Source organism: Pangasianodon hypophthalmus, chromosome 6 (genome assembly GCF_027358585.1).
Source record: "Pangasianodon hypophthalmus isolate fPanHyp1 chromosome 6, fPanHyp1.pri, whole genome shotgun sequence".
Lineage (NCBI taxonomy): Eukaryota > Metazoa > Chordata > Actinopteri > Siluriformes > Pangasiidae > Pangasianodon > Pangasianodon hypophthalmus.
In genome coordinates, this window is record NC_069715.1 from 4,140,628 (window position 1) to 4,164,154 (window position 23,527).

Below are 23,527 nucleotides of genomic sequence, written 5' to 3' on the forward strand. Positions count from 1 at the left end.
ACCATTATGTGAGCAGCTACATGTTTTCCAGAGGCTGTACCATTGCAGATGCAACATGCATTCAACAATGCCAAAGTGCTTTTAAGTGATGATCTTATAAAATCATTTCAGTTGTGCTGGTGTAGTATTGCTGCAGGAGGATAACGACTGTGTGTTATTACTCCCACAAGTTTAACGAGCATCAAATAAATTATTCTGCAGTTGAGAAAGAAGCATTATCTTTGCTTTTGGCATTTCAGCATTTTGACATTTATGTTAGATCTAGTAGTCTGCATACAGCATACATGGATCACAGTTCTTTAGTGTTTTTACACAGAATGTATAATCAGAATCAACGACTGATGCAGTGGGCTCTTTTTATCCAAGATTAAAGACTAGAGATTATACACAAGAAAGGTATTGATAATGTGGATGCTGATGTGCATTCTCGTGCTTTGTAAGGTATTCATTCATGTCAAAGCCTGTTTGACACACACACACACACACACATATATATATATATATATATATATATATATATATATATGTGTGTGTGTGTGTGTGTGTGTGTGTATATGTATGTATATATGTATATATATATATATATACTGATCAGCCATAATATTAAAACCACTTTACAGGTGAAGTGAATAAAATTGATTATCTTGTATATTATATTGATTATATTATGCCACCTGTCAAGGGGTGGGATATATTAGGCAGCAATTGAACAGTCAGTTCTCAAAGTTGATGTGTTGGAAGCAGGAAAAATGGTGTGTGGTGTTCTCATTATGCAGTGGTTAGTACCTACCAAAACTGGTCCAATGAAGGAAAACCTTGAGTTCTGGCATTTATGAGTATGTTACTTTGACAGGTACCAACTACCTAAACATTGTTGCAGACCAAGTACACCCCTTCATGGCAATGGTGTACCCATTCTCTTTCAGCAGGTTAATGCAACCTGCCACACTGCAAAAAATGTTCAGGAATGTTTTGAGGAATATGACAAAGAGTTCAAGGTGTTAACTTGACCTCCAAATTCCCCAGATCTCAATCCGATCAAGCATCTGTGGGATGTGCTGGACAAATAAGTCCAATCCTTGGAGGACTCACCTTGCAACTTACAGGACTTAAAAGATCCGCTGCTAACGTCTTGGTGCCAGATAACACGGCACAACTTCAGAGGTAGAAGAAGAGTCCATGCCTTGTAAAGTCCATGTCTTAACGGGTCAGAGCTGTTTTGGCGGCACAAGGGTCACCTACACAATATTAGGCAAGTGGTTTTAATGTTATGGCTGATCAGTGTATAGTGACCTATGTTTTTTCTTTCTTGCTTTTTTCTCTCTTTTCTTTTCACTTGCTTTCAGGTGGCGATTTGACCAATGGTTTTGTTGCTGGCTCCCTGGTCCACCAATAGGAATGACTATTTTCAGAAGAGAGGCGGGTCTTCATGGATAAAAGCGTCCTCTTTGGCTGCTCAGTGTCCATGAGGCTGCATTGTTTCCAGAAGTTTGTTTTGCTATTTTGTGAAAATGGCAAGCTAACATAATGTGTTTTAGAATCTCTTTGCTGCTTGCACTTTTTTCCCTCTTTCTCTCCAGGTCTCTTGCTCTCACCCTTCCATCCGATGTGTGGACAGGAAGTTTGGGCATGCCTTTAAATTTCTTCTCAGTAATATAACTCTGTATAGACACACTAGGTCAGGGGTGAATGTCACCAGCTGTAATTTTGGTTAGGTTAGGCAGGGTAGGTATTATTTTTGTTTTCATTTCTTTGGCACCTTCTGTAGTCCCCCGTTACAACTTGGTTGGGTCAAATGGCATTTCAGATTAGCTCTACCCCACGTGAAAATATTATTAACTTGCTTACCTTTCCTTATTCAGACTTTACTCCTCCACTCACTTCATGTACTGTTGTCCATTGGGCCTATCGTTACCCACGTATAATATTACCACTACTTCCTTTGTGATGGATGATTTTACCACATGACCATTGCCAGAGAACTTTGTATTTCTATAAGATGGTCATGTGGTAAAATCGTAGTTTGTACTTCTATTTCTATTTTTTTTTTTACTGATGTACTGATCCACTCATACCTTATCCCTTTATTGTAATATACACACGAAGAAAGAAAAAGTAAAGCATTAGCTTAACAATACTGCTGTTGTCTGTGTCATTCTCTTCAATCATCCATCACATATCCTCCCACGTCACTCCCCTTTACCCCTAGACACCTAAAGGGGAATGTAAAAATAAGGTTTTTCTTCTAGGTTTATAGACACTGCAATGTTTTTTGTCCTTGGCTTTTTGGTCTGGAAGCTATTTAACAATGAAATCAAGAAACAGAGAAAAAAGGTTTTTATTTACCATATTAACACAATTGTTACAGAATTCTATCACAGTAAACAATAACTGGTATATTCACATGCAGTTTCCATGCATTCAGATACTGGACAGTCAAAAAAAATGTCGACAGAGTGTTAATATGGAAATCAGAAATTGTTGCAATCAAAGAGCATATTATAAGTAAGTGGTTTAAATTTGCTTTAAATTGTTAAACAATATAAGAAATATTTTTATTACTGGGATGCCTGTAACAAAAATGATCAACTCCCTTATACTTTACATATTTACACAATAGATAATTTAAAAATTATATTCAAGGTTCTGGATCATAATGTTTCCTTTGCTATTTGAATGAGGCTCTCAAAGAGCTTTAGAGGGCACTTTACCCATAAGGTGCTTCTTGGTATTCTCCTCTGGCCTAAAAATGATTATGAAACATTTGGGAGCAAAAATACAAATAATCAAACCAAAACTTGAAGCCAGAATAGCAAAGATTTCAACAGCTACAGTGAATTTTCCAGGAGAGCTGACATAAGCAGGAATAAAGGTGATCCACACCGCACAGAATATGAGCATGCTGAATGTAATAAATTTAGCTTCATTAAAGTTATCCGGCAACTTCCGTGCCAGAAAAGCCAAAATAAAGCATAAAAGTGCCAAGACTCCTATATATCCCAGCACAGCCCAGAATCCTATAGCTGAACCTAAGCCACATTCCAAGATAATTCTTTCCTTGTAATGTTTTAGATTTTTGAAGGGGAAAGGAGGTGATATTTTCAACCAAAGCACACAAATAAGGACCTGTATTAGAGTGAACACAAGAACACTGAGTCTCTGCTGTGGAGGCCCAAACCATTTCATGACATTACTACCTGGAAGTGTAGCCCTGAAAGCCATTAACACAACCAATGTTTTTCCCAGTACACAGGAGATGCAGAGGACGAATGTGATCCCAAATGCTGTGTGGCGCAGCATACAGGACCACTCAGAGGGACGTCCAATGAAAGTAAGTGAACAAAGGAAACACAGAGTCAGAGAGAAGAGCAACAGAAAACTCAGTTCAGAGTTGTTGGCCCTAACAATAGGAGAGGTCCTGTGCTTGTAAAAGACAGCAGCCACACACACAGCCATGAAGGCCCCAGCGATGGAGAAGACAGTTAGGATGATGCTGAGAGTGTCATCCCAAGACAGGAACTCAACAGGCTTGGGGATGCAGCTCTGTCGCTTGGCATTGGGCCAAAACTCAGGAGGGCAGCGCAAACAATCCAAAGAATCTGAAATAAATAGAATCATATGACGAAGACATGATGATGGACATTTAGTAAAAGATAAAGCTGGAAACAAGGCTATGACTCTCTCCAACAAAACCATTCACAAGCATTGTATTTCTAACTGTGTGTACAATGATACACAACCTGTCTTGTTACTGATCTCTCCTTCAGCACATGGTATACAGTCAAAACAGCAAACAGGCCTTCGCTTCTGTACAGCTTTTCTGGTTCCTGGGGGACAGCTCTCACTGCACACAGACACTGGTACCTAGCAAGACAAAAAGGCACAAATGTAAATCCTTATTAGGCACAAATGTAAATCCTTTGTAATATTTTAAAATTCCCAGCTTTGTAAACCCCACAATACTGCAGTGTACTGTTTTCCCTAATTGAATCAGTTATATAAAGACAAACAGTTCTGAGAACTGGAGAACTGCTTCTAGTCAGTGAGATAGTTATAATGTACCTCTGTCTGTCCTCCAACCCAGCTGATATTTCTGCTCATTCTGAACTCCTGTCCTCTTGGTCGGGTTGAGTCATACTGTCCTACTGTGACAAAATTCAAAGTGCCATCCTTCTTAAACTGCCAGTTTATGAGTTCATAGACAGCTGGAGGGTCACCATTAGAATCAAATGAAACCTTAAAACCATTCTTTGTGGTAAAGTTCACTAGTTTGAGCTGATTGAGTATCTGCAGAAAGAAGTTCATGAAATGTTATGGCACATTGTGACATTGTCTAAATATAGAGAATACATGAGTGAATATAAACATGAATAAATACTAATATCAGGATAGATATATTAATATATTCACATGTTTATCCACATGATTTTAAAGCTTTTCAATGACGCAGTTTTGTACCTGCCATGGGGTAAATTTAATATTCTTGTCACATTGTGTGTCATTGCAGATTAGTCCATGAATGGCATGCGCTATGGCATATGTTGCTTTGTACACCATGTTAGTGACACGTAACTGAGACGTGTCTAGATATGGGTTCTGGAGTTTGTGAATATCCTCACTGCCATCGCATTCTTGCACACCTTCTGTGATGTCTGTTCGCTCTCTAAGGTAACATCTGAACGAGCTTTCCCAAAATTCTTTTAACAGGGGTGATTTCAGCGCTTGGGCTGGAGTGAGGTCTAAAAGAAACTCACGAAGGCCGGGAATAACCGATTGGGGAACACCAAACCCGATTGCACCAGCACACATGTTATACCGTAGAAAATCAGGATCAGTGATCCATGTTTCACTACCAATCCACTGAAGTGGAGGTGGTGGCTGTCGTGCCAGTTCTTCTAAGAGAAATCTCATGTCCCCTGTGTGCATAAATGCAATTAGAACCCGGGCTGTTGATCGGCGGATCACATTTGCTACTCTCTCCAATTTACTGGGTGACTGTGTCCTGTAATAGACCTCAGAATATTCCACACATATCCCCTCCTCTTGTGCAGCTTTTATGAATGATGCCATTCCATTATTTCCATAGTCTGTGTCGCTGCGCACTGCTCCAATCCATGTCCAACCAAAATGCTTGACCATTCTTGCCAGTGCAGCTGCTTGGTGGTGGTCACTAGGTATGGTCCTAAAGAAGGCAGGATACTGACGCTTCTCACTTAGACAGGCACAGGTTGCATAGTGACTCACCTGGAATTCAGACAGTGCAAGAAAAAAGAAGAGAAAATAGAAAGTGATGTAAATAACTTAATTCAATCCTTTTTGCTGTACTAGCCATAAGAGTGTGCATTTCTATGTGTTATTGCCTGAATATGTAACACTGCATAGACTACAGCAAAAATAGAGACAAAATATAGTAAATATGAGTCATGATTTTAACCTGTGGGATTCTAAAAAGACCAAGCACTCTGGCTATACTGATTGATGGTGTTGAAGCAGAATCTCCTATGACAGCTGTTACAGCAGCAACTGCAGATTTTGAGCAGGAATTTGTGTTGTTGAAAACTGACTCAAAACCATTTGCAAGCTGAAATGCAACTTTTATTGCCATTGGCACAGTAGAACATGAATCATGTATCTGGTATCCTAATGTGATGCCTGGTAGGAGATCTGTTCTGTTGTTGATCTCATGGATGGTAAACTCCATAGCACGGGCAAAGCGTAGTTCCCTGAAATCCATGCTGTTAAGACAGAGTCAGATATAAAAATAGTACGATATAAAAACAGCATAATAGCATCTGTTATTTTTACATTTTCAAGTTCATCACAGAATCAATTCATTAATGACAGAACATACTTAAACAAAGTGTGATAAATATAAATTCATTAAATTATCATTTTTTGTATTTCTAATAAAATCCCTTGTTCTGGGTTGTTCAATCAACACACCAACCTTCCAGAGCACTGTAGCTGTGATGGCAGCCTGGTGTAGGTAATTTGTTCTGATTTTGTGTAGTAATGAATAGTGAAAATCCCTCCAATTACAAAGTCTCCATTCATAAATATACCAGGTTCCTGAGGAACGGTCCATAGCCGGCAGCTGACTGTGTTAGCTTGACATGCTGCAGGGTTCAGCACATTTATCCACAAAATTGGTACAAATGGCATCAGACTGGAAAAGAACTGCATGGCTGAATCTGTGGCTCTCAGTACTCTGAAGGCCAGACACCTGCTTCACAGTGCTTTAAATAGTCTTCTTGCTAATATGCACTGGGAGTGAGGGGAGTGGTTATGTATTTATCAATTAAAATAACTGAGATTTTTGTTATATTTTTCTGGGATATAGTAGGGTGTCACTAAAGAAAATATACCAATATGCTGCAGTGTCAAAGCTTATGAGGGGCCCAGATTCTGGCTAGTTTAGTGCAGCAGAAAGGGGAAAGACATGGTTAATGTTCTTGAATGTGTCACGTCTAGCAAGTACTCTGGACCAGGACCCGAAAGGTTGTATAGGTGAAATGCCTTTTTAGCATACAGTTGTGGGACAGTAGTTGATGTAATGCTTTATATCATTTGATAAAGAGGATAATATGTATCATTGGACATTTCAGGGCAGAATTTGACTGGTACAGTATTTAAAGGTGTCTTTTGCTAAAGCTATATCCTTTGGTCCTCTGGCTTTAAACCAGGGGCAACAAGTTCAGTTTCTGCCTGGCCCACCTCAGCATTTTGAGCCCTTTAAGCCATAAACTAAGGTTATTATGTTTTTTAATATAATTTTAACAAAATTGTATTTATTCACACCACAGCTTCTTTACAGTAGTAGCAGTAAAGAAGAAATCATACATACATATAATATTTTGTAGGTAACTATACTGGATGATTTGGGCATTTGGCAAATCATTATATCAAGGATCATTATATCAAAGGCCATTTAACAACAGAGGCATTTCTACAGTACAATCAGGCCAAGTGCAATAGTGCATAGATTAGAACTGTTTCATTAAATATTCTTTATCACTGGTCTGCAGCCTCACTGACATCAACTTGAGCACCTTCAGCCCATAGCTCTCCCATGGCTCCAGACCACCTGCTATTGGAACCACTGTGCCCTCCAGGTCCTGGCTATAGCCAACACACTGCTGTGGACATCATCGTACCTCCTGTCCCTCTGCCAGCAGATGTCGCCACACCTACAAAACATGAGGGCTTCCTTCCTTTTGTTGCTGAGGGAACAATGTACCCTCCATGCTTTGTGTTGACGAGTATAGCCTTCACATTATATTTAGTGAAATTTTAAGCAAGGGGTGTTCTTTCATTCAGTAGTCACTAGGTCAGAGTCATCAATTATCTGTTGTTGTTCATCCAACTACATACATTTTATACATTATTTACAATGGAACAAAGACTTGCTACAGTGCTTCGGTCATCAAGGGCTGCATGTTGCAGTTTTGTAGATTTTTTTTTTTATTATTTACTTTTCTGGTCTGATTCGTGATGTAATGACATGGCTCGTTAAAAAAACTTCAAAGACAGAATGTTTAAGGATGAATGGATAGAGAAGTCGATGCATTTATTCTCCCTACCTCAAGTTCAAACCTGAAGAGTTTCATCTGTTCAGAGTCTGTTAAATTTCTCAAAAGTGAAGTGTCACAACAGAAAAAAAATATCAAATTAACCTATCGACAAAATTTGGGGACAAAATTGACATAAAAATCCCATTAAAAGGTTCAATATGAAAGGTCCACCGTTAGATTACTGACCAAGAGCTTGCCAATGAATGCTCATTAAATATAGCATTGGTTTAAGTAAAACATAAGAAGTCATTCACTGATGCAGAGATGGTAACAGAATGTATGAGACGTTGTTGATACATTGCTGAATGGGACAAAAAAGATAAAGTCAAAAACAAAATAAAACAAATCCTACCGTCAGCTACCACAGTTACTAATATTATCTTCAAAATTTTTTATATTAATATTATTGTTTTATATATAAATATTCCAAAATGACTTTCCCTTGCTATTTTTAAATGACCAAAATTCAAAAAGGTATGTTGGTAATACCTGCTGTAGACTATATTTGATGTCTTTTTTCATATTACTATATTAATATCTTATTATGAAAAGTCTTACTGTACCATCCATGTTGAATGCAAATTTGCCATCTAAAATTTCCTCATTTATTTTCAATGGAGAGTTGCAATGGGTTGTGGGATTACGGTTTAGTGGAAAAAAAAACTTTCTGCTATATCACCAAACTTAGAAAGAATTAAGTAAGAACTAGCTGGCTAATGTTTGTTAAATGACAGCCCAGTAAACAACTTTTCATTCATTCACTGATTCAACTTTAGCAAGCACTTATCCTGGCCGGGGTCCTGGTTGGGGCGTTTTCCGTATTGTCTTTTAGCAATATCATAAGTATTGTTTAAATTCACATTGCGGACATGATCCACAGATCAACAGCCCAGGATATAAGAAGATTTATGGAATCAGGGGACACGAGGGTTCCTTCAGAGGAGATATCATGACAGATATAGATCAGAGTGATGCAATGCAACCATCTCTCTTTTAACAACAATTTTAGCTAGAGTATCTTAACTTGCATTTTAGAAAGAGTAGACACAATTGTGATTATTAAAGTTTATTCTATATTTTCATTTACAAAATGGTGTAAATTTTTATATACAGTGTTGTGGACAAGTAAGTCTTATTTTAGCAAGAATTCTAAAGCATTTCCATGTGTTTCCATCATAATTAAATATCATGTAAAGGTCTCAAAGAGCCTTACTGGGTACTTTACCCATAATGTGTTTCTTGGTATTCTGATCTGGCCTAAATACAATTATAAAACATTTTGGAGCAAAAATACAAACAATCAAACCAAAGCTTGAAGCCAAAATAGCAAAGATTTCAACAGCTACAGTGAATTTTCCAGGAGAGCTGACATAAGCAGGAATAAAGGTGAGCCACACTGCACAGAATATGAGCATGCTGAATGTGATAAATTTGGCTTCATTAAAGTTATCAGGCAGCTTCCGAGCTAGAAAAGCTAAAACAAAACACAAAAGTGCTAGGACTCCTATATATCCCAGCACAGCCCAGAATCCTATAGCTGAACCTAAGCCACATTCCAAGATAATTCTTTCCTTGTAGTGTTTTAGATTTTTGAAGGGGAAAGGAGGTGATATTTTTAACCAAACCACACAAATAAGGACCTGTATAAGAGTAAAAGAAATCACACTGAGTCTCTGCTGTGGAGGCCCAAACCATTTCATCACATTACTGCCTGGAATTGTAGCCCTGAAAGCCATTAACACAACCAATGTTTTCCCCAGTACACAGGAGATGCAGAGGACAAAGGTGATTCCAAATGCTGTGTGGCGCAGCATACAGGACCACTCAGAGGGCCGACCAATGAAAGTAAGTGAACAGAGGAAACACAGAGTCAGAGAGAAGAGCAACAGAAAACTCAGTTCAGAGTTGTTGGCCCTAACGATAGGAGAGGTCCTATGCTTGTAAAAGACAGCACCCACACACACAGCCATGAAGGCCCCAGCGATGGAGAACACTGTCAGGAGAATACCCAGAGTTTCATCCCAGGACAAGAACTCAATAGGCTTTGGGAGGCAGCTGTCTTGCTTGGCGTTGGGCCAAAACTCAGGAAGACAGTGCGAACAATCCAATGAGTCTACAAGGTTTAAAAAGAGAGAACCATTAAAAAGCACTTCTAGAGATTCTAGTGCACAGAACATAAAAGAGAATCAATAAACTAGACTATGACTGACATAAAAACAAAATAGAGTCATACTTAAAGATCAGCACTTTTTGTAGAGCTTAACAATCAAAGAATAAATTAGGGTAATTAGTTAATTTGTTAAATTCTTTCTCTTCTCTCATTTCCCTCTCTCTTTCTCCATTATTGGCAAAGCTTCCGTACCCAATACCTTCCATCTCCTCCCCACTATTCAACTCCAACCAACCAAAGAACCTTTTTGTAAGGGGAGGCCTGACACTTTTAAAGTTCTACAATCATGGTTCATGCCATTTAGCAATATAGACTGTAATACACAACCTGTCTTGTTACTGATCTCTCCTTCAGCGCATGGTATTACAGTCAAAACAGCAAACAGGCCTTCGCTTCTGTACAGCTTTCCTGGTTCCTGGAGACAGCTCTCACTGCACACAGACACTGGCACCTAAGAAAGACAGCAGAGAAGCCCTCAAGTGCAAATGCTTCATAGGATTATTTTTATTTTTATGACTAAAGCTGTATTTTTATCTATTGAACATTTGTATCTTGAGCAACAAAATAAGAACAACAAAAACAACAACAAAAATACAGTATACATGCTGCTCATATTTTCCCATTAAGTACAGACAAGGTATATATAAACTGTTACGCCTGTCCCTATAGCATGATGTTTATGCTGTAAACAAGGTCTAGTATATCTAAGTATCTGAAATTCTATTAATATTTTGATAATCAGTTAGCGGCCATAAAATGCTTTTATACACACACACACACACACATATAAATACAATTGTAATCTTACAATAGTTTTATATATGTATGTATGTATGTATGTGTATAATATATATATATAATATATATATTTATAATATATATATATATATATATACTATAATATATATATATATATATATATTATAAAACTATTGTAAGATTCCCTTTTCTTTCAAAGAAATATACCACATTTGTGTGTGTAACATTATTTCAACACTGAGTTTGGGGAGCTATGTGGACATTGGAGACAATGGACATGTCTACTGATTTTGTATACCCAACTACTAAATTGACACTTGCACAACAATTTTTACATGGGGTCACTGCACATTTTATACACACACACTGCCACTTTACTTACGACTTATTTATGACTTTTGTACATTTTTATTCGCGCACTACCACAACTGCTTATCACATAATGTACAGTTTTAAGCCTGCCAACCTGTAATATATTTTGTACAGTTAATTGTACAGGAAACTGTAAATCTGTAAGTCTGTAAATAACTGTAAATTTGTCTGTCTGTAAATAACTCAGAGAGCTATTTATATGTATTTTTCCCTTCTGATTTGTGGTATATTGTGAGTTTATTGTGCATCTTAGTCCTCCTGTTGCTCTTATTTTGTGGCTTTGTGACACCAAATTTCTCCTTGGGGATCAATAAAGTACTGTCTATCTATCTATCTATCTATCTATCTGATAACTTTTAAGTTAACTATCCATATCTGATACTGGAAGGTAAATTATGTTTTATAATAGTACATTTATTTATTTCAAAGAGGGGTTAAATGCTGACCTATTGTACAGCAAGGACCTATTAAAAACAATGAGGGTTTACTGCCACATTTGTCTGGTTTCATAAAACTGTGATCCTGACATAAGAGCAATTATGAAAGACAGACAAATAATCACAACACTTTCATTTGAAGGTCTATTAGGAACGAAGCTCTATCAAAAAAGTGAATATTAACTCTTTAAAACATGTTCGGCTTTAGCATGAATATGAAGGAAAATTTTCTGTGTTCAAAAAGGGTAATACCAAGTGTGTGTACAGTAAATTGGACCAATCAAGATTGAATTGCAAAGAAGATTCTCCAAATACAACCTCAAAAAGATTACCCAGTATTTCAAATTACAGTAATTACAGTCCTGGGTGATCACAATAATTCAAAGTTGAGTGTTGTTAGTGCCTTTGCATATGTGGCATTAACACAAGAAGAAAACACGAGATGTAGGAAAAGGAAAAACTTGAGGAGTTTGAGAACCTCTGCTTTAGTCAGTACTTTTTAGAGTACTTGTTATACTGTACCTCCTTCTGTCCTCCAACCCAGCTGATATTTCTGCTCATTCTGAACTCCTGTCCTCTTGGTCTGAATGAGTCATATTGGCCCCACTGTGATAAAATCCAAAGCGCCATCCTTCTTATACTGCCAGTTTATGAGCTCGTAGACAGCTGGAGGGTCACCATTAGAATCAAATGAGACCTGAAATCCATTTCTCGTAGTGAAGTTTACTTTTTTGAGCTGGTCAAATATCTGCAGGCAAAATTTCATTAAAATACACACCATGGTTTATTCATGAATGTATGTATATATATGCTTATTTCATTCATTTGAAAAAAAGAAATGCAATTAAACTGGAAGTTTATAATGAAACTTTTCTTAATACCTGCCATGGTGAAAATTTAATATTCTTGTGTGCACTGTGTGTCATTACAAATGAGTCTGTGGATGGCATGTGCTATGGCATACGTTGCTTTGTACACCATGTTAGTGATCGTAACTGAGATGTGTCTAAGTATGGGTTCTGGAGCGTGTGAATGTCCTCACTGCCCATCACATTCTCGTGCACCCTCTTTGTTGTCTGTTCTCCCTTTAAGGTAACAGTTGAACGAGCTTTCCCAAATTCTGTTAACAGGGGTGATTGTAATGCTTTAGCTGGAGTTATATCTAAAAGAAACTCACGAAGGCCAGGAATAACGAGCGGGGGAACACCAAACCCTATTGCGCCGGCGCACATGTTAACCGCAGAAAATCAGGATCTGTGATCCATGTTTCACTCCCAATCCACTGAAGTGGAGGTGGTGGCTGTCGTGATAGCTCTTCTAAAAGAAGCCTCATGTCACCTGATGCCATAAACGCTACTATAACCCGGGCGTTGATCGGCGGATCACGTTTGCCACTCGCTCCAGTTTATTGCGAGGCTGTGTCCTGTAGTAGGCCTCAGAGTATTCCACACATATGCCCTCTGCTTGAGCAGCTTTTAGGAATGATGCCATTCCGTAATTTCCATAGTCAGTGTCGCTGCGCACTGCTCCAATCCATATCCAACCAAAATGCTTGACCATTCTTGCCAGTGCAGCTGCTTGATGTTGGTCACTAGGTATGGTCCTAAAGAAGGCAGGATAATGATGCTTATCACTCAGACATGCGCAGTCGCATAGTGACTCACCTGGAAGTCAGGTAATGCACAGAAAGAATAAACATTACATTAATAATACTATTATTCTTAACTTTTTTTACAATGATTTATTGTCATTGTTGGCTAAATTATTAGACTTTTATGTAATAATTACGTTGCGGGCCGTAGCAGCAGCTATAAATAATTTCATGGTGCCATGCTCGGAAACACATGTAGGTTAATAATTTCACCTGTGGAATTCCAAAAAGACCAAGCACTCTGGCTATGCTGATGACTGTGTGGAAGCAGAATCTCCTATGACAGCTGTTACAGCGGCATCTGCAGATTTTGAACAGGAATTAGTGTAGTTGAAAACCGGCTCCAAACCGTTTGCAAGCTGAAATGCAACTTTTATAGCCATCGGCACAGTGGAGCATGAATCATGTATCTGGTATCCTAACGTGATGCCCGGGAGGAGATCTGTTCTGTTGTTGATTTCGTTGATGGTGAACTCCATGGCACGGGCGAAGCGCACTTCCCTGAAATCCATGCTGTTAGAAAAAAAAAAAAAATAAATAAATAAATAAAATAATCTGACAATATTATAGTTATCTTATTTTCAGTTATTATAATAAAAATAATAGCTAAATAAATATATAAATACATTTATGTTAAAAAAAAATGATCAAATACAAATTAAAATAAAAAAAATACTTTCAGTTTAAATGTGGTGCACTATAAACTACAGTATAAAATAAATAAAAGTAAATGCCTGGTAAACATTATTATTATTATTATTATTATTATTATTATTATTATAATAATAATAAGAAGAAGAAGAAAGAAGAAGAAGAACTTTTAAACCCCTGCTTTCTTTGCTATGTATTCCACACATACCCAGAGCATTGTGGCTCTGATGGCAACTGGTGTAGGCAATTTGCTCTAATCTCGTGGAATCATGGATGGCAAAAATCCTCCAAGCATGAAGTCCCCATTCATAAATATATCAGGTAGCTTAGGGTCAGTCCCCAACCTGTAGCTAATCGGGTAAGCTTTACATGCTACAGGGTTGAGCACGGTTATCCACATAGTTAACACAAACAACATCACACTGAAATGAATTGCATGGTAGTATCTGTGGGGCCCGGCACTCTGTAGGCCATGGACAGCTTCCTCACAATGCTTTAAATAGCTATCTTGCTTCAGTGCACTGTAACAGTGGGTGTGAACTGGTCACAAGGGGTGTGGTTATATTCAATGCTTATAACAATGACAGTAACTTTTTTATGCCATGCAAACATAGGACAGTAAAAGTATTCTATGGCTGAGATGTACCATCCCTAAGATGCATTATGAAAGCATAAATCAGAAATTAGCTAATGGAAAATGAATGGATGATTATTTACACTCAACTTGAATTCAAAATGATTAAACTTTTATTCCTTTCTGATTCTCACCATCTATTAAATGAAATTTTAGTTTAACATACAGGATTTCTGGTCTACATGTTAATGGGACAGTGCTCGTTTTGCAGCTCCTTCACTGTATCAAGGAAACATATCTCAAAAAAAAAAAAAAGTATTGCTTTTGCCCCTATCTAGTGGCAAGACTAGTGAATCCTACAGAAAGTATAAAACAAGGTGAAATATAGGGTGCCAAAAATGGTCATTGATGCATATAATGTAATATGTAACACAAAATGTATTACTTTCATGGTAAAACCAATACTGCTTTGAGGAAGGAAGGAAGGAGGAAGGAAAGAAAAGAAAAAGAAAGAAAGAAAGAAAGAAAACCAATTTATAAGCAAGCTAGAAAGCTGGAAAGTTATTTGCGTTGAAAAGTTTTACATTATTGACTGACTACTTCTGTTTCACTAGCAATTGATTAATTTCCCTAAATGTCAAGTAACTCACTAATTCCTTGTCCAAACTGCAGGAGAAGAAACGTCAGGCTCTCCTTGAAACAACAGCAACAGCAGGTGATGTTCACCAGAATCATGGGCCATAGATTGAGCTGTCCTCAAGAGCCTCATGACCTCTCTCCCACAAATGAACTACCGCAGCACTACCGGGTAATGGCTCCTTTCTACACTATATGGCCAAAAGTTTTTAGACACCTGATCATCACACCCATATGTGGGCCTTCTCCAAACTGTTGCCACAAAGTTCGGAGCACACAATTGCATGGGATGTCTTTGTATGCTGTAGCATTAAAATTTCCCTTCATTGGAAATAAGGGGTCGAGCCCAAATATGTTCCAGCATGACAATGGCCATGTACAAAAAGTGAGGTCCATGAAGACATGATTTGCCAAGGATGGTGTGGAAGAACTCAAGTGGCCTGTACAGAATCCTGACCTCAACCCGACAGTACACCTTTGGAATGACTTGGAACGCTGATTGCACTCGGGGCCTCACCCCAACATCAGTGCCTGACCTCACTAATGCTCTTGTGGATGAATGGGCAAATCCCCACAGCCATGTTCCAAAACGTAGTGGAAAGCCTTTCCAGAACGTTATTATAACAGCAAAGGAGGGACTAAATCCTGAATGGGATGGTCAAAAAGCATGAATGGGTGAGGTGTCCACAAACATCTGGCCTTGTTGGTGTGTGTTTAGCCACAAATATCAGCTTGTGACTCCACTGGCCACCTTAAACATGCCATTACTCCCTCTCCCAATTCTTCAGATCCCCTAGAAAGAATTTATATGTGTTTTGCCTGACGATGACACCTGACCAATACGTGGATATTGCTTTCTATTTGTCCTAATGGACTATGTGATGTGATATCCTGAAGTAGCGCCCCTGCAGATGATCTCTTTAAAGAGAGTGATTGAGGGACTGTTATGTGTATTCTCCCAGGGTGGAATCCAGAAAGACATCCAAATCAGTCGAGCCACAATATATATGTTATGCACTCTACACAAACTTCATGAATCGCTGTGAATTCGAGTGTTACAGACCATTGTTTCCCACTTCCAAACTGATGGGTTCTAATATTACTCCCTAACTTTAGTTCTCTAAATGGCAAAGACTCATAGAGGTCACACAGCGACTTGGGGAAGTCAAGTATGAGCTGTTGCAAACAGATAGGGAAACACCCAGCAGATTTATCTCCTCAAACAACGGAAAGAGGAGGTTCCAGTTGCCCTGGCAAAGATAGTGGTAGAGAGAGTTAGATCATGTATATATATATATATATATATATATATATATATATATATATATATATATATATATATATATATATATATATATATATATATAAAACCTGGCTCTTGGTCACCCGATTCTTCAGACATTTTACTTCTGATTTGCCCTAATACTTATTTAATTATGTAGCTTGTTCAATATATATATATCGGCCTCTCCAGCCTTCTGCTCCTCATAGTATTTTGTGAATGGCCATGTGGGTTCAGCTGACAAAAATTTTTTTCAAGTTCGGAGTTAAACTTGGATCACCCGAACTCCTTTCTTAATAAGCTGACAAACTCAGCTACATTGCAAAGGCCTCTGGTTCCCATGGCAATCAGGAGCTCTGCCCATTGGCAGGCTCAGCTGGTGAGTTGGGACAACAAGAACCTTAGCCACCGCTTCTCATCAAGCTTGAGGTTCGACAGGCTCTCAAAATAAACTTGGCACTGCAGCAGGAAGCATTCCAGGTAAACTGCAAAGCCATCCAAGGGTTCTGGGGGATAAATAAAAATCCATTGAGAAAAGTGGATCGAGTCGAGGTCCGGCATGTTAATCCGGGCTTGATGTCCCTCTTGCTTTCCCACTGCAGCCATGGTGACAGCGAAGTATTCTATCGTGTAATGCGGGTTGAAATGGATGCAATTGGAGTGTAAGTGTTTATTAAAGAGAGGTAAACAGATGAATCAAAAAATGTGACTCATGATCAAAAACAATACACAGGCAGAGGTTGGGCGATGATCAAACAATGATAGGAGGGATTATCCAAAGAACCCTAGCTAGGAAACAGAACGATATAATGAACAGGGAAAATCAGGACACAAAACAAAGGCTCAGTAAAGACAGGTAAATACTGAATAATACTTCGCCAACAACAAAGACACACAAGAGTTTAAATATACAAACTAATCAAAGGGAAAACTAGAAACCAGTGTGAGTGATAAGGACATGTGAGGGATACAACCAATGACAGTACAAAGGAGGAGACAAGACATGAACCAAAGCAAAATACACATGGCAAAGTAAAGAAAACATGACAGTACTGAAGCATGTGCCGAGCCTCTGCTGGCTGTTATATGCGCTGAGCATATGTATATGTGTGTGTGTGTATCTATATCTATCTATCTATCTATCTATCTATCTATATATAAATTTATTTATTTATATAAAAACATGTTTGTTTGTTTGCTTACTTACTTATTTATTTATGTACTTATACACATGTAAGGAAGAGGGATACTTGCACTCAAATGAGATAAATATATCTTCAGGTGCGTGAAGGAAGAAAGTTTGCAAAATCCAAGGCAAAGGCTGTCCACACACTGAATGAAAACCAGACCAGTGAGCAAATGGTTTCAGCCCATAGCCTTCTTCAGTGCTCACCTAACAAACAACAGTTCATCCCTTTTACACACATAATTGAAGATTGAGACCAGCTGAGCTTGATCAAGAGAAACTCTTCATTTCAGAGAAAATATAGTATAGAAATACACCACAAAAACACAAAAACTGCACCACAACCTTGTGGTGTCTGTAAAAGGATGAACTGTTGTTTGTTAAGTGAACACTGAAGAAAGCTATGGTCTCAAACGTTTGCTCACTGGTCTGCTGTAACTCACTGATCTTTGGATTTTTTCATTATGCAAATCTAAAATAATAAATATATATTTTGATAGGCGTTTGTAGTCTAGTTTTCCTTCAGTGTGTGGACAGCCTTTGCCTTGGATTTTGTACACTCAAATACAAGAAAAAAAGCACAACAACTGCTCATAAAGAGACAAGTACAATTTCATAGCTGATATAGAATGGAATGGGGAATTCAAATCAGCACCTTGGTAATTTGATTTATTAAAGCAATCATAAACATCTTAAATACATATTTGTATATAGGTTAATTTTATTTTAGTATTAATTTTTAGTAATGGGGAAGACATAAAAGGAGTGTAAAACTCAATGACTCTATACATGCCATATACAGTGTATAAGGTAATGTAGTATGAATCATAACCCACTGTATTTTATTTATTCTTCTGTTTTATGTGTGTTTTCATAATTCTTTTTAAATGTACCATACTCCTGTTAAAGAGAACCTGACGGGGAACTAGCTGCAAATAGTCTCAATGCTGTTGGTGTTGACAATATGAGTGGACTCGAAAGAGGACTCAGTTCTTTTTCTGGAAATTTTAGCATTGATGAGATCTCAGACCACTTGTTCACACCATGAGTCTTTTACCACAGTGTAATAGCTGGGTAACACTGAAGTGTCATTCAAAATGGTTGCTTTTCATGATTTCACCATAGCTGAAATGCTATGGTTTGGATGAAATACACAGCAGGCAAAACAAATTTGGAGTAAAATACCAGAAGCCATTTTTGATGCTGAACCATCAAAATCAACTCATGCTTCATGTCATAGAGCTATTGACTGTTTAGCTTATGTGGGTGGTTGGGGTAGAAAAAATAGTTGCATATACTACATATATTACACACATACTTTATACTAATAGTATTATTACTACACTGATACAATACTACTATTACTGCTGCCTAACAACTTAAGCTCTATCATATAATTGCAACTGCCACAGTGGTTCTATTAGCCCATCTGTCATGTTGCTCCCTAAGATGCTGACCTTACTGTGGGACCACACGACCCCGCGGAAAGTCATTTGAGTTGTTTTAGGCGAGAGAAAACTGGTGCTATGTATATTCATCAACCCTCAAGTTCTTTATCTATAAAGCAAAATGTGAAGCTGACTGCGACCACTTTGTTTCCACAATGCACAAATCAAGTGGACCAAAAAAGGACCACAAAGAACCATACTCAGACCACCTTCACAAAAGAGCCATACTCAGACCACCTCTGAAGGTGGTCTGAGTATGGTTCTTTTGATTCTGTGGCTTATGTGGGTCACTTAAGTGGTGTCTAAGTTCATTTGTTGTATTCACATATGCACAAAAAAATGCTGAGACCACCTGGCACACTGAAATGGACCAAGTGTGAAAACACCCCAAGTTTCTGGATCTTCATGTTATGTTTACTATTCGTGTGATGATCTCAGTGATCTTTTGAATATGCCTTACCCATAATGTGTTTCTTGGTATTCTGATCTGGCTTAAAAATAATTATGAAACATTTGGGAGCAAAAATACAAATAATCAAACCAAAGCTTGAAGCCAGAATTGCAAATATTTCAACAGCTACAGTGAATTTTCCAGGAGAGCTGACATAAGCAGGAATAAAGGAGATCCAAACTGCACAAAATATAAGCATGCTGAATGTGATGAATTTGGCTTCATTAAAGTTATCAGGCAACTTCCGTGCTAGAAAAGCTAAAATAAAGCACAAAATTGCAAGGAATCCTATATATCCGAGCACAGTCCAGAATCCTATAGCTGAACCTAAGCCACATTCTAAGATTATTTTTTCCTTGTAGTGCTTTAGATTTCTGAAGGGGAAAGGAGGTGATATTTTCAACCAAAGCACACAAATAAGGACTTGTATGAGAGTAAAAGAAATCACACTGAGTCTTTGTTGTGGAGGCCCAAACCATTTCATGACATTACTACCTGGAAGTGTAGCCCTGAAAGCCATTAACACCACTATTGTTTTTCCCAGAACACAGGAGATGCAGAGGACAAAGGTGATCCCAAATGCTGTGTGGCGCAGTACACAGGACCACTCAGAGGGCCGACCAATGAAAGTAAGTGAACAGAGGAAACACAGAGTCAGAGAGAAGAGCAACAGAAAGCTGAGTTCTGAGTTATTGGCCCTGACAATAGGAGAGGTCCTGTGTTTGTAAAAGACAGCACCTACACACACAGCTATGAAGGCCCCAGCGATGGAGAAGACAGTTAGGATGATGCCCAGAGTTTCATCCCAGGAGAGGAACTCAACAGGCTTTGGGAGGCAGCTGTCTTGCTTGGCATTGGGCCAAAACTCAGGAGGGCAGCGAAAACAATCCAGTGAATCTAGGAGGTTAAAAAGAGTAACGTTAGAAGCTCATAACAGAAGAAACATAATGGAACTTTACCTTATGAAACACTTTTCCGGGAATTAAGACTTGTCTCCAACAAAATCTTTCAAAAATGTTGTATTTCTGATTTAATTTCACCTTCCTTTAGTAGGCCAAAATGACCATTTGAGTATTTTCACTGCTTCTTCCACATAACAACTCCATATAATTTCTTTGATAAAAAAAATGCATCATTTAAATTGAAAGGATTTTAGCTCAATAAGAATTACAGACATAATAGCAGGACACTGTACTGGGCTTGGCTGGGTTGCTGTAGTACAACCTTTCTGTTATTATACATTTTTGTGTGTTATTCAGATTTGTGGAGGAAGATAATCAAAGTAATAATTGAGAGTGATTTAGTAGTATGTATAGATACAGAACCCGTTTTGTTACTGATCTCTCCTTCAGCGCATGGTATACAGTCAAAACAGCAGACAGGCCTTCTCTTCTGTACAGCTTTCCTGGTGCCTGGAGGACAGCTCTCACTGCACACAGACACTGGCACCTAAAAATACAGGAGTACATTTCAAATTTCATCCATAACACATGCCAATACTGCAGTTTAGTGTATAACATACTTATACACAGAGAAAAATAGCCTTTGTGGACAGAATCAGATGTGTGAGAAACATTGTAATTGGTATGGCTGTCTGTTCGTACACACGGAATTTTAGAACTCTTGCTTTATAGTCAGCTAGGCTGTTGTGCAATACCTCAGTCTGTCCTCCAACCCAGCTGATATTTTTGCTCATTCTGAACTCTTGTCCTCTTGGTTTAGATGAGTCATACTGGCCCACTGTGACAAAATCCAAAGCACCATTTTTCTTAAACTGCCAGTTTATGAGTTCGTAGACAGCTGGAGGGTCTCCATTCGAATCAAACGAGACCCAAAAACCATTATTTGTAGTGAAGTTCACTAGTTTGAGTTGATTGAGAACCTGCAGGCATAAATTAATGAAAATAAGTTGAAAATACAGCCTAAAATTTTCAGAATAGACAATACGATTCACATGTATCTCTAAATTACTGTTAAATATATTACTAAGAATATAACTTTATGGTCAATATATATGTAATATAAGTATAAATATTAATATATGCAAGTAAGGCACTAAATATTTAAGCTTATTTCATTAAGCAGGTAAGCTGGGGATCATGACTGATACAACCCAAATATTTTTAATAAAGCTGCTTTATACCTGCCATGGTGAAAATTGAATGGTTTTATCACATTGGGTGCCATTACAAATCAGATCATGGATGGCATGTGCTATGGCATATGTTGCTTTGTACACCATGTTAGTGATGCGCAACTGAGACGTGTCTAAGTATGGGTTCTGCAGTGTGTGAATGTCCTCACTGCCATCACATTCCTGCATGACTTCTGAGACACCTGTTAGACCTTTAAGGTTACAGCTGAATGAGCTCTCCCAAAATTTTGTTAACAGGGGTGATTGTAATGCTTTGCTTGGAGTGAGGTCTAGAAGAAACTCACGAAGGCCAGGAATAACTGACTGGGGAACACCAAACCCTATTGCAGCAGCGCACATGTTATACTTCAAAATATCAGGATCTGTGATCCATGCTTCACTTCCAATCCACTGAAGTGGAGGTGGTGGCTGTCGTGCCAGCTCTTCTAAGAGAAATTTCATGTCCCCTGTGTGCATAAATGCTATTATAACCCGGGCTGTGGATCTCCGAATGACATTTGCCACTCGCTCCAGTTTACTACGTGGCTGTGTCCTGTAGTAAGCCTCGGAAAATTCCACACAGATCCCCTCTGTTTGCGCAGCCTTTAAGAATGATGCCATTCCATTATTTCCATAATCTGAGTCACTACGAACTGCTCCAATCCATGTCCAGCCAAAATGCTTGACCATTCTTGCCAGTGCAGCTGCTTGATGTTGGTCACTAGGTATGGTCCTAAAGAAGGTAGGAAACTGATGCTTATCACTCAGACATGCGCAGGTCGCAGAGTGACTCACCTGGAATTCAGGCAGTGCAAGAAAGAAGAAACATTACATTAATAATACTCTTTTTCTTAACTTTACTAGTGCTGATTTATTGTCATATTGTCATTTGTATTTACGTTGTGGGCCATGGCAGCAGCTATTAATAATTTCATGGTGCCATGCTCGGGAAACACAGGTAGGTTAATAATGACTCACCTGAAATTGCAGCAAAGGCAATGCAAGAAATGAGAATCATTGGCTGATTAGCCTTTACTAATTTATGGGCATTATTACTTTAGACAACTAAAAGATTAGACAACATATATGAATTTAAATTGTGGCACATATGATAAATCCCAACATAATTCTTCTGATGCCTTCATACCAAAAGCAATAGCATGTGTGTAGATATAAAGATTTTTTTTAAATATTAGAGACTGTGGCAAAGCCAATCATTTTTACCTGTGGAATTCCAAAAAGACCAAGCATTCTGGCTATGCTGATTGACTGTGTGGAAGCAGAGTCTCCTATGATAGCAGGCACAGTGGCTGCTGCATATTCAGAACAAGAACTGGTTTCATTGAACACTGGCTCAAAACCATTTGCAAGCTGAAATGCAACTCTGATTGCCATTGGCACAGTAGAGCATGAGTCATGTATCTGATAGCCTAACTTAATGCCCGGGAGGAGATCTGTTCTGCTGTTGATCTCGTGGATGGTGAACTCCATGGCACGGGCAAAGCGAACTTCCCTGAAGTCAATGCTGTTAGGAAACAGTAAAAGAAGACAAAGCGACCTTAGATAAAGTTATTAGGTTCTGTTGTTCTGCTGGACATATTTAGGTATCACAACAAATAAAATAATTTCATGTCTTATGTCAAGTCATTTCAAACAGAATCCCCTGCTTTCTGTGCTATTCACTCCACACATACCCATAGCACTGTGTTTGGGATGGCAACCTGGTGTATGTAATTTGCTCTGTTTTTGTATAATGATGAAAAGTGAAAATCCCTCCAATCACAAAATCTCCATTCATAAAAATCCCAGGCAACTGAGGGTCAGTCCATAGCCTGCAGGTAATTGGATTAGCTTTACTTGTTGCGCAGCGGAACCCAGTTATCCACAGAGCTGATAGAAAACTCATGATACTGGAAAAGAGCTGCATGGCCAGAGCAGTGGCTTCCAGCAATCTAAAGACCAGGGCAGATGCCTAAAAGTGCTTTAAATATGCACCTTGCTTTTATGCCTTCATAAGAAACTGTGGGTGTAAAGGGGTGTGGATATGTATTCATTGTTAATTTTAATGATGGCCATGAACTTTGTGGTGTATCTCATTGCATCAAGTATAAGCAAACTCAAGCTGCTGCAAGTGTGAGCCTTTTATGCTCAATACACATGCATTTTGGAACCACAAACCATATTTACACTCCATTTATGTTAGAT

The 23,527-nt window shown here is 38.3% G+C and overlaps 3 protein-coding genes across 3 annotated transcripts; all 3 read right to left on the reverse strand.

Moving 5' to 3' along the window:
• Window positions 1-2,437: 2,437 nt before the first annotated feature.
• LOC113534603 (extracellular calcium-sensing receptor-like) lies at window positions 2,438-6,196 on the reverse strand. Its single transcript, XM_026927506.2, has 6 exons — window positions 5,948-6,196; window positions 5,435-5,735; window positions 4,459-5,244; window positions 4,063-4,287; window positions 3,741-3,864; window positions 2,438-3,599 (listed from the first exon to the last, which is right to left on the reverse strand). The coding sequence occupies exons 1-6, from the start codon at window positions 6,181-6,183 to the stop codon at window positions 2,686-2,688; spliced, it is 2,586 nt and encodes an 861-aa protein (XP_026783307.2). The 5' UTR covers window positions 6,184-6,196; the 3' UTR covers window positions 2,438-2,685.
• Window positions 6,197-8,691: 2,495 nt separating this feature from the next.
• LOC113534594 (extracellular calcium-sensing receptor) lies at window positions 8,692-14,064 on the reverse strand. The gene is given in 19 exon segments (XM_053235005.1): window positions 8,692-9,684; window positions 10,069-10,105; window positions 10,107-10,162; window positions 10,165-10,192; window positions 11,832-11,912; window positions 11,914-12,045; window positions 12,179-12,220; window positions 12,222-12,298; window positions 12,301-12,355; window positions 12,357-12,427; window positions 12,430-12,546; window positions 12,549-12,677; window positions 12,680-12,958; window positions 12,961-12,973; window positions 13,174-13,217; window positions 13,220-13,473; window positions 13,820-13,847; window positions 13,850-13,894; window positions 13,897-14,064. Coding segments are annotated over 19 exon segments (2,535 nt in total). The 5' UTR covers window positions 14,030-14,064; the 3' UTR covers window positions 8,692-8,770.
• A 3,485-nt stretch (window positions 14,065-17,549) lies between these two features.
• On the reverse strand, window positions 17,550-23,249 carry LOC113534744 (extracellular calcium-sensing receptor-like). The gene is made up of 6 exons (XM_026927698.3): window positions 23,017-23,249; window positions 22,547-22,847; window positions 21,332-22,117; window positions 20,846-21,070; window positions 20,514-20,637; window positions 17,550-20,085 (listed from the first exon to the last, which is right to left on the reverse strand). Exons 1-6 carry the CDS (start codon window positions 23,247-23,249, stop codon window positions 19,172-19,174), a joined length of 2,583 nt encoding a protein of 860 aa, XP_026783499.3. The 3' UTR covers window positions 17,550-19,171.
• Window positions 23,250-23,527: the final 278 nt, after the last annotated feature.